Here is an 18,655-nt window from a genome sequence, read left to right as displayed (position 1 = left end):
CCTACTGCAGTCATGATAAGTCAGGCTTTCAGCAGATTTACAGGTGCTATGAATGGAATTGCCTCTGAAGATGGAAAGAGATGCAGGGGGGGGGGGGTGGAGAGGGAGAAACTGAAGAGAATGGAGATTTAAATGATAAATTATAAAACTTGGGTATAAATCAAAATAAAACTGATGATTATACAGTAATAAAGTTTATCATGATGCTAGGGGAATCAAGAGTAGATACTTGATCATTACATTGGAACATGAAGTAGGGATTCCTAAACATGCATGGCAAAATCAGCTTAGCTATAAGTGAAATATAAGCAGCATTTGGGGTAATGTAGGAAAGATGTTATGGGATAAGATTGTATGTAACATTGTAAAAGAGAACCTCTCACAAAGATAACCAAAAGTCAAGGTCTTGAAGAAGAATAAGTGAGATAGTATCTATCATTCACCTGGCTGATTGGCTTTATCAGGCTTTCAGTAAAGCCGACAGACAGAAGCGTGTCGGGAGGGCATTTCAAGGAGTGCAAATTCGGCGGGTATTACGAGGTCCATTTGCTTGATTTCCGTCAATCGGCGGCAGCATCTCTTGCCTGTGTTGCCATGGTGATGGCATGGACGAAAGGCCTCTAGTTAGGCTACTTTGCTTTATTTGGAGGGCGTGGGCTGCATGCGCAACAGGATGAGTCTCTCTAAAGAATAACATCTTTGTCGATGACTTACTCAAGAAGAAGCACCTTGAGTGACAGTTACTTTGTGTTGGCTCATATTATGAGACGCGTTTTTGTGTTTATTTTAGCAGCTTCCGTGCAAGATACGTGTATGGGGAAAGCCAGGAAGAATGGGATGTGCAAAAGTGAAAGTAGACAAACCAATGAATGATGTTGATATTGTCAGTCAAGTTTCATTAGTGGTTTTATTTATGTATCGCCATCTGTTTTTACACTAATGTTAGATAATTTGTAGTCGTATATCCTTCCATTTTTATGATTTAAAAAGATTTATACTTGTTTAATTAGATTAGAAAAGTTTTTTTAACCATATAATCTGGTTAGTTAGCTTATGAATACTTTGATTTGAGTACAATGCATATTGTGCTTCAGCAATTATGTGGAAGCTATGAAAAGGGTCAATTTTTTTAAGTAAACAAAATGTGGAAAGTAGGAATTCATTTGGTGTTAGTAAATGATGATCTCGTTGTTGATGTTTTTATCTGTCTCTTTTTTTCTGTACAATCTATATCTTTCTATCAATCTTTTTCGAACATGTTTGTTTGCATGACGTGCATGCTTTTCTAAAAAATATGTTTTATTTTTCAACAATCATAGTGATCATAGCTTTAAGTAAAAATTATTCGCTGGCAGGCAGGAGGCATAAGTTTTTTGATAAAAACTTGAAAGTGAGGAAGCCAAGCGACCAAGCTTGTCATTGTGGCACTTTTTGCATTTTGTAAAGTGAAATTGAAGGATTTGTTGCATACTTTTAGTGAATTTTGCAAAAAAAATCAGTAAAAAAATGTAAGTTTTCAAAGCTGCCCCCCACTGCATACAGCCATGATAGTGATTAATGAGATATTTACTCATTTCTGTTTTAAGAGGAGTTTTCTCACATTTTTAATTCAAAGTATTCATAACAAATTATTAATGTTGGTTTGTTTTTTACTGGGAAGAGCCTATTGGATCATTTTAATGTTGATTGATTTCTAGAAAAATGAAAATGTGGTTTATTTCATGCCTGGAACTTGTTTGTGATGTGGTGATGTTCAGACAGTTTAACTCATCAACATAGATATAATTTTAATGTAAATAAAGCAAATTAAACATAGCATGCTTTTAAATGAATTTAACATGATAGGCCTATATACTGATTATTAATTCAGTCAGCTTGAGAAATGGTAGTATTGTTATACAGAATTGATGAATGGGCAGTTGTGCATTCAATCAACATTACAATAGTACAATATATGACATATAGCTCTCCCTGTGTTGTAATGGGTAATTCTAGTCCATCGCTCATTTTCAGAAGGCTTCATTAAATAATTTGTATGGTAATTTTTTTATGTTTTATTAGATATCTTTATGATAAGGGACCACAAGTGTCATGTCATCCATAAATAACAAGATGGATGTACTTGTTTGATTGTGTTACAGTTTAGAAAACGCAGAAAGTGTAGAAAATGCAGAAGGGTAAGTTTTTAAGCATGAAAAATATTCAGGATCCTTTACAAGAATTCTTGCACCAATTGATGCAATGCTTCTTCCTTGTGAAGAAGGCATGCACTTTCTTCCTTGAAACTTTTCACTTTCTGCTTGAAAAATAATGCCCATCAGAACAAAGAGGTGGGCTGTTTTCTTTCCTGACTATAGTAGAAATATTTCCATCAAGAATACAGGAAGTCGTGATATTGAATAAGTTCTTTAAAACAAAGCATTGTCAGGATCACATAAAACTGTAGCGCACTTAATTTTTTTTCCAAGAAAAACAACAATCGCCATTGACACTCTATATAGTAGAATCCACACACAAATATAGAATTGGCTAGTGAATTAGTCATGCTTATATTTTGAAGAAATTCTCAGAATCATGTTTCAGTTCTTCTTAGATATTACCAATCTCTTAGAAGCTTTCTTATTTAAAGTGGTAGCATAATGACATTTTTGAATCCCTTCCCTGGATAACACTCTTTAATCTTGAGCTAATGATTGGATGGTCTTCTTCGCACCTCGTCTGCTCCCAGCAGAAATTTGCCCATCCATCTTTCATCGATTTGTAATTGCAAACACCAACTGCCACTCTATTCTCTTGGCATCAAGATCACAAAATATATAGTTTGTCTGCTAGTAATGTCGTAGGTTTACCAAAGTATAGACTAAATGTTGTTATATCTCTGCCTTTATTGATTATAATAGAACAATTTGCTTCAATTTTATATTCAGTAAAGAAATTAAAATGCTAATGATGTGAAATTTTCCCCATCGGCAACATTTTTTTTTTCTTTGGACTGAGGTTCCACATTTTTCATTTCATGAGGAATGAAGGTTTGACTTGTAACTACAAAGGGGGAGGGGGTAGGCATGAAGCGCCTCATTCTGATAATTCCCAGTTAAAACATTCAACTTTTCTATGAAATAAGTTTAGAACTTTTATTCAGTGATATAAAAAAAAACTTTGGATATGAAGTCTAAAGAATGAATAGAATACTTAAGATATTCCATATGTTTGGTTTAATGTGAAAGTGAATCAAACACTGCAAATGATAATATGTATCTGCTAAATATACATTTAACCCCAAAGAACATCATCTGTCATTGTATAATGTCAGTTATTTAGAACATAAAGGAAATAAGAGATGTTTAATGGTTTTCATCTGGAATTGAACACTGTTGGTTCTGTTTGAGCCCTAATTTATTGTATATAAATTATAATACATCATATACAAAACAAATTGACTTTCAAATATCTTGCATCAATTCTATAATGTTTTTATAATTGATCTTGTGTTATTATTTTGAGTATTTTGTTTCCAACTTGATTGAAAGTAAAAAAAAACGCTTGTGGTTTTGATTTTTATTTTATCAGCTGAATAGTGCAAGTGATATCGCCCCCGGTCAGGGACAGGTAAACCAAGATGAATTGATCATTTTTGTTATTTTTGCCTGGATTTTTAACAATTAACTCATCAAATCATGGAAAAGAATATGGATTCTACATAACCCATCAAAAGAATGAATCATTTACTAAGTGACCATAGGGTGCTGAATATTAATATATTATTAATTAATATTGATGTATAATTAACACTTTGATGATGTTAATGATTAAATCTCACTCTCAAAAGCATGCAGCAACTGAAATTGTCTTTTCCTTGAATTTCTTACATTTTGAATATTTTTTCTTTGAAAATCTCTTGTAGAGATTCTTGATTTTGTGTTAAGATTATGCACCATTTTTTCTGCATGGAGGAAAATTTACGTCATTAACTTTTCACCTTTCACTGAGATTCCTGTGATGTCTTTATAGATGAAAAGTTTAATAAGGATATTTGCTGTTTTAGGAATAGATATTGATTAAATACTTATTAATTATTCATAAGCATGTATAATTGATATTTTCAGATAGCATGTCAAGAAGGTATTCTTTTATGATAGTGTTTTTGTGATGATTTCTTCAGATTTTTTTTATATACATTTACCTAATTTTTTTATTGCATTTTTATATTTTTTATCATAAATTTATTTTGATTCAAACTTCTCTTTTATCTTCAAGAGTATTTGGATATTAATTCAAATTTTGTTGTGTGTTGACATCTTTTTTAATCACTGTGAATGAATCATTGATAAACATTTTGTCTCAAATCATTTAATTTTACTTTTTTTAATCATTTTATTTTCCTTTATTTGTTTATTTCTAATATTGCCAGTACTCTTGAGTTTAGTTTGATTTGCATGATGCAATCTTCCAAGAACGTAAATGCAAATGGGGTACAGCCCATTTACACAGTTGCAAGGCAACTTTCAGAGAATGGCAGGTTCTGATTTTAAGGCTTGGTACCACTGCACTTATGGATGCAGCGAGGATGTAAAACCGAAAAGAATCTTGTCATCCATTGGAATACGTTATGTATCTGTTGTGTACTCTTTACAAACATGTTTCATACGCTCTATGTCCATCGAGCGTCCGTCCACTGTCATCATGGGCGGAAATCCCAGGGGGGACACGTCCCCCCTACCCAAAATAGTAATGTCCCCCTACTATTTTAGGTCTTTTATGAGGGAAAGAAATACATGCAAAATCGAAATAAAACATGTATTTTGGACGAGATGACCTTTTTGAGTGATGACCTTTTTTTTTGGTTGTCAAAGTTATTTAGGTCGAAATGACCTTACATTTAGGGTGATAACCTCGGGGGGGGGGGGGGGGTTGTCAAAATTTCCAGCCCCTGGCCCCCTACCTTTGGGGAGAGATTTCCACCCTTGACTGTTATTCCATTGTTCACCTATTTTTTTCCATTGTCTGGAGCAGATGAAAACGGATGGAGCCACCCCCAAATTTTGCTTTTCCGCTGTATCTGTTATTAACACGTTTTGATAAGTTTTGTGTCCGTCAGCAAGGGAGATCAGGCATTTAGGTTCTTGGAAACGGGTTCATATTACCTAATCTTGACAACAGTCAGGATCCCCGCCATAAAAAAATCGAACAAAATAAACCAGGTGGATTTTTTTATTTAAAAATCATAGGTCTAGATTACATATTAAAGAATTTAAGGATTTGATTCCAGCTGCTCGGTCTTACCTGAGAAGAAAATTTGCAAGGTGAATTTTGTATAGTCTGTGCAATTGGGGTATAGATTTGGGTTGAGGTATATGCATTTATTGATTGTAATCTCTTGACTCTGCATCCCAGATTGAAATGACTAAGTTTACACCGGGAGTTTAAGATATTCAAAAGGAAAAAGATAGATTCAAAGGACCATATTATGAACTCTAGTTTAAATTAAACCCTGGTTTAAATTTTTGGTTTAACTTTGGATAGCCAATAGTGGCATAAATCTCATTTCATTAAATTTCATTTCATTAAATTGCATGGCACTCAAATCATTCATAACTGCTGAAAATGATAACTGAAGTATTTTATTAATTATCCAAGCATATGGAAACAAAATAGGATTCATAAGAAATATACAATGTGTTTCGATGATCGAAACTATTTATTTGTTGCAGATACCATAATATATGTTCATAGGTAAAAATCGGTTTCGGCCTAAAATTTCAGCTTCGAAACATGTCATAAAACATCGAGCAACAAGTTTCGACCGAGGGCCTGAAATTTCTCCTAAAAGTAGCAGATTCCGGCTAGGATGAAGCTTGTCCAAATAGTATTGTGTAAACAAAGTTCGTAGTTCCTGCCAAAGAAGTAAGTGTGCTTAGATATTGTTTTAAAAGGTTTTCTGAACCAATTATCTAAAATGTAAAAATGAAAGTGAAGAAAACCTTCAGGTTCACGTGGTTAAATGTTCATTTGCATAAATTTTGCATATTGTGAGGTCGCTGTATAGATAACAGAACGCGACAAGACTTGTTTAAAAAAATGGTATAAAATTCATTGTGTTATACTTGTCAATGACAAGGAGAACGGAAAGAAATAATTGAGTTGAGAAATTATTTTGATGATAATTATTTAAGAAATAGCATTAGTTTCTTTGCATAGAAAGAGGGATAGGCCTTTGTAAGCTACGTAGATTTGGGACATGAAACCAAAACTGAAGTTAGCACACTAAATTTGCATTGTTATATAAAGCAATGAGTAGCAATGTCCAGGGTTATGAAAGCTTATATATCTATGGAATATTATTGACAGAGATATTATACAAGCATTTCAGATTTATGAAATAACTGAGTGTATTATGAATCAAACTAGACCAAAGCAATTTAATGTGGTTAGTCAAAAGAATTTAAGCAAACTTTTAAAGAGTTGTTTTGAGTAGGATTTACAATTTGTCAAGGGAAATTTTTATACTTAAATTCAAGTTGAATTTATTGTATTTTCCTGGATATTTATTTTCCAGTACAAACATCAAAAGGATTACTGGTGTAGCTTTTTCTTGAATATTTGCTAGGAAAATAATGCAGATATTTCATGAAGATAATTATGATTACTACTGATAATTTTATGGTTCTTTTGCAAGTTAAGATAGAGCTGGCAAAAGTCAATAATCACACAAAGAGACATGGTTTGATGTTTCATTCAGGTTCAAAATTTATTTTGATAAAGTACAATTCAAAGTGTGATTTAATTTAGACAAAATATGTCTAATTTCCGGTTCAATTGTTTGTTCTTTACAGATTGAATTGTTTCTTCATAAACCATAAACCATACTATTCAATTTCTGGTGGAACTTCGCTGAGTTGTTACTACGATGGCAGAGGACAAGAAGTCGCTGAAACTCAAGAGAAGGGGAGCGAAGGCCAGGCTTACCAGGCACAGTAACGGTCTTCAGATCTTGCTTAACAATAACAGAGAAGTGCCAGAAATTCAGTCTGCATACAGCAAGTTTGAGCAAGCATATGGAGACCTACAAGAAGCCCATGAGAACTTTACTATGACTATTGATGATGATGCTGAGTTTGAGATAGAGGAACAGTGGATGGATGATTGCCAGAAAGAATTCCTGAAACTGCAGATAGAGGTTACAGATTACTATTCTCAAACCAGCTCAGGAGTCAAGACGCCAACAGAACAAGTACTACCACAGTTAGAGATGCCGCCAATGCAGGGAGGGTCTCCTATACCTCCAGAATCTGCAATCTTGTATCCCCCTCCACTGCAGAACCCAGACACTTCTCCAGGTATGTCAGATGCTAGATGCAATTTTAAGGTGGAGAAGCCGAAGTTACCCAAGTTTGCTGGAGATGTTCGGGACTATGAGATATTCAAGTCAGACTTCGTTCACATGGTTGATTCGCGTTATGGAAAACGTGATGCAATGACAATCCTGAGAAGCTGTCTCGTTGGCCGTGCACACGAATTAATCCAAGGCATAGGTCAGGATTATGATGCTGCCTGGGATCTATTAGATTCCATGTATGGAGATGCTAGAATTGTTGCAGATACAATAATCAACGACCTGAGCAAATTCAAACCACTGAAAGAGAACGAAGACAACAAATTTTGTGAGTTTGTCAACCTTGTTAGAAGAAGCTATAACATCCTTAAGCTAGTAGGAAAGAAGGGTGACATGGACAACAGTCACATGTTAGCAACCATAGAGAGAAAAATGTGCGCTGTTGATAGGAAGAATTGGTTTAGATACCAAGAATCAGAGAAGCAAGCTGCAAGCTTTGAAACTTTGTTGACATGGCTGAACCTGGAAATGAAAGCTAGGATGAGAGCGTCAGCACCATTGAGATCACAGATGCAAAGTGAAGGAAAGTCAGTAAATGTTCATCATTTGTCATATAAAGAAAAGAGCAAACCAGACCATAGTGATAGATACCATGAAGAGCAGCCACGAGACAGAGCTCAGAGACAACTTCGCTGTTGGCATTGCAAGACTGATGAGCACTGGGTAGATCAGTGTAAGCGTATAATCTCTATGGCTGCCCCAGAAAGACTGAAGTTCTTCAAGGAGAATAGATGCTGCTTTAGCTGCCTAAAGAAAGCAGGGAAAAACCACTACATGGCAAACTGTAGGAGAAGGCAGAAATGTCCAGAGCAAGGGTGCACTTACTATCACCATCCTTTGTTGCACTTTGAAGCCAGTCAACAGATGGAAAATGAGAGCGGTAAAAATGACATTAACGTTGCGACTACAGTTGGAGCATCGTTGCTGCCAATCTTATCCATAGACGTTGACAGTGATACTAGAGCAAACGTCCTGTTAGATAGCGGCTCACAAGTTAGTTTGATCAAAAATTCACTCGCCGAGAGACTCCAGTTGAAAGGCACCAAAACGAGCATCACAATCAAAAAGCTTGGCGACGTTGAAGAAGAGTTGGAAACTTTCAGATATAGAGTGCCGATTAGAGAAGCAAACACAACCAAGAAACACCAGATGATTGAAGTTGTCGGCGTCCCTTCAATAACAGAGGAAGAAGCTGTTAATCTGAAAGACCTCGCAGATCAATTTAATATCCCTAACCTGAACAGAGATAGTGGGCCAGTGGAGATCTTGATTGGAATAGATCATCCAAAATACATAGTAGGTGGTAAACTAAAGAAGAGAGGTAACTTCATAGCAAGAAAGACTCCATTAGGATGGGTGATCTTTGGTGGCACAGAGAAGCGAACCACATGTGTCAATGTCCTTCATGTAGCAGTTCAGAGTCCAGACTTGTCAGAGTTTTGGCGAATGGAATCTCAAGGTGTAAGTTGTCAGTGCCAAGAGACTAAGTTAACCATTGATGAACAGAAAGAGGAAGAGATCATCAGAGCTTCTTCACAGAAGAAAGGAAAGCAGTGGGAAATTGGCTATCCATGGCAAAGGGATCCTAATGATCTCCCAGATAATAAGAGTCAAGCAGTAAAAATCCTTGAGTCAACTGAAAAGAGACTATATAGAAACCCAGAGCACGCGAAAGCGTACAACAAGCAAATCCATGAACTGGAAGAAATGGGGTTTGCTAAGAAACTCACAGCAGCAGACATCGAGAAGTATGAAGGACCAGTTCATTACATATCACATCATGCTGTTGTAAGACCAGAAAAACAGAGCACCCCTATCAGGATTGTTTTTAATTCTTCTGCATCTTACCAAGGTCATCGGTTAAATGAATACTGGATGAAAGGTCCCGATCTCTTGAACAGTATGGTCGGAGTGCTCTTGAGATTCAGGGAAAATGAAGTGGCCTTGTGTGGGGATATCTCCAAGATGTACCATCGTGTGTCAATCCCTGAGAGAGATCAACATGTCCATAGGTTCTTATGGAGAGACATGGATGGAAACAGAGAACCTGATGTCTACATGATGAAGGTTGTCACTTTCGGTGACAAACCAGCCCCTGCAATCGCCCAGATTGCTCTGAAGCTTACAGCAGAACAAGGAGAGTGTACACATCCTCATGCTGCTTCTGTTTTGAAAAGGAATGTGTATATGGATGACATATGCGACTCTGTACAGACTGTAGATGAAGCCAGGAAACTTAGTGCTGAGATAGATGAAGTGTTAAATGACGGAGGCTTCAAAGTCAAAGGGTGGATTTCCAATGAATCTGATGTGGGAGACCTCACCCAAGGAAAGATGAAATTACTAGATGACATAGCTGAGGAGAAGGTCCTAGGAGTAGTTTGGGACAGAGAAAATGACACCTTCTCTTACAAAGTAAAGCTGAGAGACAGTGTACTGAATTCAAGATTAGATGGAGAGAGTCAAGAAAGATTAACCAAGAGGAAAATCCTAGGTCAAATCGCCCACATATATGACCCCCTAGGATTTGCTGCCCCAGTGATTGTAAGAGCCAAGATAGGGATGCAGAAATTGTGGCAAAGAGGCTACAACTGGGACGATCCTCTTACTGAAGAAGAAGATGCGGACTGGAGGCTTCTGTTCGAGGAAATGAAAGGATTGAATGAAGTATCTCTCGAAAGATGTCTAACACCTCCTGAAGCTCAAGGTAAACCAGTGTTGTGCATTTTCTCTGATGCATCAGAAAATGCTTATGGTGCATGTGCGTATCTAAGGTGGCAAACCGGAGATGGCAAGTTCGAGACTCGCTTTGTTGCATCCAAGTCAAAGGTAGCACCGTTAAAGACATTGACAATACCCAGATTGGAGCTACAGGCTGCCGTGTTAGCTGCCAGACTGTACAAGTCGATCACTGAAGAGATGAGATTAGAAGTTGAGAAAGTAATGTTCTTCACGGACAGCATGATAACTCTACAGTGGATCAAGTCTTCGGCCAGGATATATAAGCCTTTTGTGTCAAGCAGAATAGGGGAGATTCAGACTCTCACTGACCCCTCAAGCTGGAAACATATACCTGGTGAAGATAACACAGCAGACAAAGTGTCAAGAGGAATCGCAGTAAACGACCTTATGAAAGTATGGAAGTGCGGTCCTAGATTCCTGCATCTCGACGAAACAGAGTGGCCAGTAGACAAGGTGAATATCGACCAGAGTCTTGAGAATCTAGAGAGACGAAAGATTAGTCAGACAGTGTTAGTTGTCAACAGCACATCAATTGCCCCCATCGAATCTGAACATTTCTCAAGTTGGCGAAAGTTAGTCAGAGTGACTGCCTATGTTCTCAGATTTGTACGGATTCTCAAGTCAAAGCTCAAGAAAGAATCCATGCCAGAAGCTGATGTGACATTAGCCCCAGCAGAGTTGGAGAAAGCTGAGCTATATTGGACAAAGGAAGCGCAAAAGGGTCTGAAAAGCAGATTTGAGAGAGGAGAGTTCAGAACCCTTACTCCTTTCATTGATAACGAAGGAGTAATCAGAGTAGGAGGAAGAGTTGAGAACTTAGTGACATCATATGAATCTAGACATCCAGCTCTACTCCCAGGTTCCCATCACATAGCTCTACTTTTCACACGTCACATTCATGAGATTGGACACCCAGGTGTTGAAACGACAACCGCCAAGGCGAGACGCAAGTTTTGGATCATACAAGGACATCGTTTGGCAAAAACCGTCAAGCATCGCTGTGTCAAATGCAGGTCAACAGAATGCAAGCGTGAGACCCAGAAGATGGCTGATTTACCTAGTAATCGTGTCGCACCTCACACTCCACCATTTCATTACACCTCCTGTGACTATTTTGGCCCCTTTCAAGTAAAGGTTGGTCGTAATAAGAGGGCCAAGCATTATGGTGTAATCTTTACATGTCTAAATACGCGTGCCGTTCATCTGGAAATGGCAACTGACTGTTCAACAATGGAATTTCTCCAAGTCCTAAGGAGATTCTTATCAGTGAGGGGACGACCAGCTCAGATCCTTAGCGACAATGGAACGCAATTTGTGGGAGCTCAACGCGAACTTCGCGAGATGATATCGGGATGGAGTGAAGATGAGCTCAAAGATTTCTGTGCAGATAAGGGGATACAGTGGAAGTTCATCACCCCTAATGCACCCCACCAAAATGGGTGCGCTGAATCTCTTGTTAAAAGTGCCAAAATATCAATCAAGAAAGCAATTGGTGAGCAAGTGCTCACACCATTTGAGTTGTATACATGCTTTCTTGAAGTAGCTAACCTTATGAATGAGAGACCGATAGGACGGAAATGCAATGACCCAGATGATGGAAATTATTTGTGTCCAAATGATATGTTGTTAGGCAGGTCTTCTAGAAATATCCCACAGGGTCCATTTAAGCAAACCAAGAATCCTCGCGATCGCGTAGAATTCGTTCAGCTAATAGTGGATTCTTTTTGGAAGCAGTGGTCTCAAAACGTCCTACCACTGTTAGTACCATGTAGAAAGTGGAACACAGATCGAAGGAACGTTAGAGTTGGTGACGTTGTAATGACTGCAGAGAGCAATGCAATCCGTGGAAAGTGGACTATAGCAAGAATCATTCAGGTTTATCCGGGACCTGATGGTAAAGTTCGAAATGTGAAGCTAAAAACTGTTTCCGGAGAGTATCGTAGACCCATTACAAAACTAGCGGTTATCTACCCAACAGAAGGTTATAGTGACTAAATTAAAGACTTTGAGACTGAACTTTCATTTGAGCTCAATTCATTGAAAATCATTGATATGTTATACATGTATTTATTCATTTGTATGTCATGTGATAGATATTTGTTTGAGAAATTTCAAGTTTTCAAAAAGTCTCCTCATCCGGTGGGGCGGGAGGATGTTTCGATGATCGAAACTATTTATTTGTTGCAGATACCATAATATATGTTTAAAGGTAAAAATCGGTTTCGGCCTAAAATTTCAGCTTCGAAACATGTCATAAAACATCGAGCAACAAGTTTCGACCGAGGGCCTGAAATTTCTCCTAAAAGTAGCAGATTCCGGCTAGGATGAAGCTTGTCCAAATAGTATTGTGTAAACAAAGTTCGTAGTTCCTGCCAAAGAAGTAAGTGTGCTTAGATATTGTTTTAAAAGGTTTTCTGAACCAATTATCTAAAATGTAAAAATGAAAGTGAAGAAAACCTTCAGGTTCACGTGGTTAAATGTTCATTTGCATAAATTTTGCATATTGTGAGGTCGCTGTATAGATAACAGAACGCGACAAGACTTGTTTAAAAAAATGGTATAAAATTCATTGTGTTATACTTGTCAATGACAAGGAGAACGGAAAGAAATAATTGAGTTGAGAAATTATTTTGATGATAATTATTTAAGAAATAGCATTAGTTTCTTTGCATAGAAAGAGGGATAGGCCTTTGTAAGCTACGTAGATTTGGGACATGAAACCAAAACTGAAGTTAGCACACTAAATTTGCATTGTTATATAAAGCAATGAGTAGCAATGTCCAGGGTTATGAAAGCTTATATATCTATGGAATATTATTGACAGAGATATTATACAAGCATTTCAGATTTATGAAATAACTGAGTGTATTATGAATCAAACTAGACCAAAGCAATTTAATGTGGTTAGTCAAAAGAATTTAAGCAAACTTTTAAAGAGTTGTTTTGAGTAGGATTTACAATTTGTCAAGGGAAATTTTTATACTTAAATTCAAGTTGAATTTATTGTATTTTCCTGGATATTTATTTTCCAGTACAAACATCAAAAGGATTACTGGTGTAGCTTTTTCTTGAATATTTGCTAGGAAAATAATGCAGATATTTCATGAAGATAATTATGATTACTACTGATAATTTTATGGTTCTTTTGCAAGTTAAGATAGAGCTGGCAAAAGTCAATAATCACACAAAGAGACATGGTTTGATGTTTCATTCAGGTTCAAAATTTATTTTGATAAAGTACAATTCAAAGTGTGATTTAATTTAGACAAAATATGTCTAATTTCCGGTTCAATTGTTTGTTCTTTACAGATTGAATTTTTTCTTCATAAACCATAAACCACAATGTAACCAGAATTTTTTAGTTTTTGGCTCTCCATAATTTTATCACAGAGTTAGACCAGAGTCTAAGTTAAACCTGACTTCAGAATACAGGCCTTTGTGATTACTCTACTTTTTTTGCAATTTTTCACTTTTTATATATTTTCTTGGAGTAGCTTAATGAAAAACATTTACAGCCCAAATTTGGTAGTTAGTGGGGCCTGAGATATGATCATATAAATACCTTATTAGCCCCATTGAAAGTCAATGTATTATTGACCTGGTTCTAGGCAATTTGATGTCTCCTCCAAAATAGGATATGAAAAAACAATGAAATGTGGAAAATCATGATGTCATATTTCAGTACTCAATTACATCTGGCTGCAACTGCTCCATTACCCCCACCCCCATCCGTTATTCATCATGATACCATATTAGATGTTTAACCCATGTTGGTGTGAACAATCATGAATGCTATATCCTTCAACTCCTCTACATTCGGAGCTACCAACCCTCTAAATAACTCAACAAACCAAATCCATGCAAAGCAGTAGTAGCAGTTCACTGCACTATCGCAATCAGCGGCCAGATCCGTCTACATGCCAACAATTGGAAGCATATCGCATGTCCCGAACAAATGCCTTGATTGATGAAATATGACTGGAAACATGACTTCTGGTCAAAGATTTCTATGTCTATTTCAGGACCACAACACTTTGATCATTGTGAATGTCATGTGCCATCTCAAATCTGCAAGGAGTAAGAAAATATCAAGGAGTATATTTCCATCTTTGGCTAGTGTGATCAGTATAACAGTTGTGTAATCATAATAATACCATTCTGACGTCATGTTTACAGCATTGTAGAGATTTTTAACAGCTAGGTCTTGATGACAAGTCGACATGTAGGTGATAATATGACTTTTGTCTACTCTTGTGTCATATTTCACTTGTGAAATGGTATTTTTCTTTTGTAGTGCCACATCCTAGATGTGAACATGATATTTTCACAAAAAAATGCAATGGACTTGACAGAGTCATTTTTCCCCAGTCACCAGATGATGTGTGTTATCCCACTGCTGCCACCAAATGTATCATCACCTTGTCCTCAAACCATCACTAGAGGCTTTTAGCAGATCTAGGAAAATTTTGAAATAATCACATTTAAATGCTACTTTAGAAGGTTAAAAGTGTAGTTGAATTTAATTTTTGATAGTGTGTTTGTAGAGCATTATCTCAGAAATTGAGACAGACTGCTAGTTCAAAAATTACTTGAATTTTTTTTTGTGTGTGTTTTATTAATGTTGACTTTGGACACTTTGTTAAAATGCTGACAATGAAACAACAAAAAAAAATCCCTCTCTGATTTGTCCTGTTCTTTCAATCGCCATATCAAACCCAATCTGTCTGAACTACAGTGTCATCACATAGAAATCCCCGTACTAAAAAACACCCCATTAGCAATTCGGAGCACGATGAGCAAGAGAAAACGAGGAGCGGATCTTCGGCCTCTTAAACTAATTTTTGAATAATTGATGCGGCTGATGCATAATTTACAGGTCACACATGCTTTTGCAGTTCTCCAATATCAGTTAATAATTGAGAGTCTCTGTGTGTTGATATTGTCTGATGTATGGATGAATGCCTTAAATCTAGACTTCTGATATCCATCTCCCAGCTGAAATGACTGAAATTTATTTACAGTTGAAGAGATATGTATTAGAAGACAGAGGTCAGACATTATTTTGTTTGATCAAATTAATGAGAATCAACATGCGATAAAGCCTTGCAATATCTCCATTTTGGTTTTGACCTTAGGAAACAGTTTTGTAAATGAAGGTACAAGAATACCATTGAGTTTTTCTTAATTACATTCAAGTGATATAAAAAAAAATATCCATAAAATCTTATCCAAAACTGCTTCAACTCTTGGGCAGTAATTACTAAGAAGTTCAGCTTTCAGTAATTCTTCAGTTTTATTTTCTGTACATTCATTCATTTTAGTTATTTATTATTTGTAATATTTGATATTTCCAGCATTTTGTCATATTAAAATGTAATACCACTTGTTATTGCTTTAGATGGTCTCTTATATATGTTGTGAAATTGAAGTTTTCTAGACAGTAAAAAAAGTTGATATTCATATTTTTGCACTTTTAACAATAAATTTTGAAAGTTTTACAATTATAAGATGACACAATGAATTCTTTGTAGGGAATACTGTGATTACAATTGGATTTTAAAGCGGATTATGCCATGTTTTAGAGATTGGCACTTGAGCTCCCAACATTAGATATGCTCTATGCACTGTAGATTCACTGTGACGATCATTAATCATACAGCCATTATCCTATTTAGCATTCAACTCTGCTCTGATTTTTTTCATTTTTCTTGGTGCTCTCTAGAATCTTGAACACATTAAAAGTAGGTTGGACACTGACTCCAGCAACTGTGAACTATTTCAGTTGCAATATACTCTGCCTCTGAACTTGATTTTTGCCTGTGTGGACATAAAATTACAGCTTAAGATATTTTGGGAAAACAGTTACTTCTCACTGATATTATCTTTATATTCAGGACACAATCATTAATATTGTAAATAAAGAGGCTTTTTAATAGGAGGAAATTGTAATTTGTAAACAAATTTTCGGCAGTACTCCTATGCGTTTAAGATCATATGCTCGATTTGTAATGAAAATCTTTCTATGTTCCAATTTTTTCTGACTTATGATTTTCATTACAGATCGAGCATGCGATCTTAAACACATAGGAGTAATGCCAAAAATTTGTTTACAAATACATTAATATTATTACCAACACTTCTTCATTCACAGAACAGATATACCGATATACAGATATATTGATGTACTAGTGTGTTGACCCAGTTGGTAGTGCATCCGTCTCACAATCGGGAGGTCATGGTTCAAACCCCGGCCACGTCAGACCAAAAGACGTTAAAAGATGGGAGTTGCTGCTACCCTGTTTAACGTTCAACGATTAAAGGGGTAAAGCCTCATTGATCTGGCGCTGCACAGTGGCTGCCAGGCCCACAATAAATTGGGCAAAGCAAATGTTTGGAGTATCTCAATTCATGTCTATTTCAAACAATAAATTATGGATTTTTCCTCATTTTTTTAAAATAAATATCTATAATTCGGGGTCCATTATAAGTCATTAATGTGACTAAAAATGCTGATCAAGTAATAGTTTGGAATGGACATTAAAAATAAAGAAAATTCACTGGATTTAAGAAATTTTCCTCAAATATTTGGAAGGAAACTACTGTTTAGTCTGTTATTTTGACCTGTGCCAGTTTTCTATGTTTCGTATTCCCACTATGATTCACAATCTGGTATTAACCAGCGATGCATAAAAAGCCTGGTGTATATTTGATGAAGGGCTGACCATAAAAATTGCCCATGTCATTAAACATTCAGTGGATTTATCCCAACATTGATCCCTGTGGGACTCCGCTCGGTTAGCTTAGCTGAGATGACTGGAAATTGGAACACAAAATGGTGGTCAGAATTTCAAACCATTTGGGATTAAGGGAGAAAGAGGAGATGAAGGGTGGAATAAAATGAAGTATGGTCGTGACAAGAATAGTATATAACTACCTTTGAAAGATGAATAGAAATTCAAAGCTTAATGGTCATTGAGGCTATGGACAAATTGACCCTACAAGGTAAAATAATAAAAAGAACCAAAAGGTGAGTAGTTTAATATCTGATATAGATAATTCAGAGATATAACAGACAGTATTGAAAGTTTTGAACATGAATTGTGGAATGTGGAACGCATTTTGTCATTGCAAACAGGGACCAAATTCTGTCAATGAAGAATTTTGATTTACTTATCTGTGATTTGATTGTACCATATCCTATGATGTGGATGCATCAAGAATTTTATAACAGTTCAATCTTGATACCATTCCCACTGATATGCTTGAATTTGAATTAACTTTTGCTAATTGCAAATATTTGACTTCCTTTTTAGAATGATCATCCCTTCAAGAAATACTAACCAATTTAGTTTGAAATAAATCACCTTTCTAGGGATTGGTTGGGTGGTAGTGTATTATTCACTCTTCCTCAAAGGGCTTGACTGTTAAACATCCATTTCTTTCAACTTACTCTACTCCTGAAACATGGCCTCTTTTTAGAAAAATTCAGCAGTATATGGAACATGACAGCATTGTCAACCGGCAGCTATCAATGTCCTTATAGTGGGTCGCTGTAACTTACGTTAATTGTGCCAGGGTGTTGGCAAAGCCTGCCCTCTTTGTACGGAGTATGAAGATGTGTTTAAGAAGTAATGGAAGGTGAAGGCTAGAACCTCCTCTGCAATTGATCTATGAATGAGAGGTCACACTCACAGTGAATATTTTAGGGGCTGTAAGGGAAGGGTATCAGATGGAAATGCCCCACTGTCTGAATATGCCACTGATGCAGTTTGATTGTGTAAAGATAGCCAGCCATGTGTGGAATATTAATTTATTATATAGTTCTCTGCCATCTCAGAAAAGCTTTGCAAGTTCAAGCTTTGCTGGCTAATTACAGCATCACCTTAAAACATAACATGTGATGTTGTATAGAGTTTGTTCAGTCTGATATGGTAAGCAATTTGTGAAAGACTATGATCAAGGAGTGGTCCTATCAGAAACATGCCACCACTGTCCACACCAAGTAATGGCTTCTAAGGTTTATCTCTAGGTAGTGTCTTCCTGATTCCTGTAGTCAGTGATATATTACTTGAAGATCAACCACCCCCTTGAGATATACAGGGTGCCTCAGGTAAAAGTTCTAACTTCCAGATCATGTTGCCAGTATGTAGAGACATGCATCAAACAGTGGCCCTTTTCAGGATTAGACTCACATTACGATCTTGATCTTGGACCATAATGCCAAAGTCTGCAGATAGACAGAATGCCTTACAGATTGCAATTGCTTTCAATAAATGTTCTTGATACATCTTTATTGCACAAGGTGCTCACTGTAAAGGTTCTGATTTTTTCATATTTGCATATAAATCTTTAGATATATATCATGTTATCTCAGAAGAGGTAGTATATCATTATGGTAAATATTAAGGATCAAGTGATATTTTAACTTTGAGTGATGTAAAAGTGAAAAATCATAGCTGTTAATCAAACAGGGTATCTTGGTAAAATATAATGCCATTTGTATTCCATGTATATGAAAAT

At 36.3% G+C, this 18,655-nt stretch overlaps 1 protein-coding gene across 9 annotated transcripts in view; it reads left to right on the top strand.

The window, feature by feature from the left end:
- LOC121418785 (neurexin-3a-like) overlaps positions 1-18,655 on the top strand; it is a 136,949-nt gene that overhangs the window by 89,354 nt on the left and 28,940 nt on the right. For 8 of the 9 annotated variants that reach the window (XM_041612899.1, XM_041612897.1, XM_041612896.1 and 5 more), the window contains one exon: positions 3,571-3,609. The exons of the other annotated variant lie outside the window; for it this stretch is intronic. In XM_041612899.1, the coding sequence (XP_041468833.1) occupies positions 3,571-3,609 (39 nt within the window). The remainder of the gene's footprint in view (positions 1-3,570; positions 3,610-18,655) is intronic. 9 annotated transcript variants of the gene reach the window in all.

This window comes from Lytechinus variegatus, chromosome 7 (assembly GCF_018143015.1).
Source record: "Lytechinus variegatus isolate NC3 chromosome 7, Lvar_3.0, whole genome shotgun sequence".
Taxonomy (NCBI): Eukaryota; Metazoa; Echinodermata; class Echinoidea; order Temnopleuroida; family Toxopneustidae; genus Lytechinus; species Lytechinus variegatus.
The sequence above is the reverse complement of the archived record's forward strand: the minus strand, read 5'-3'. Positions and strand labels throughout refer to the sequence as shown.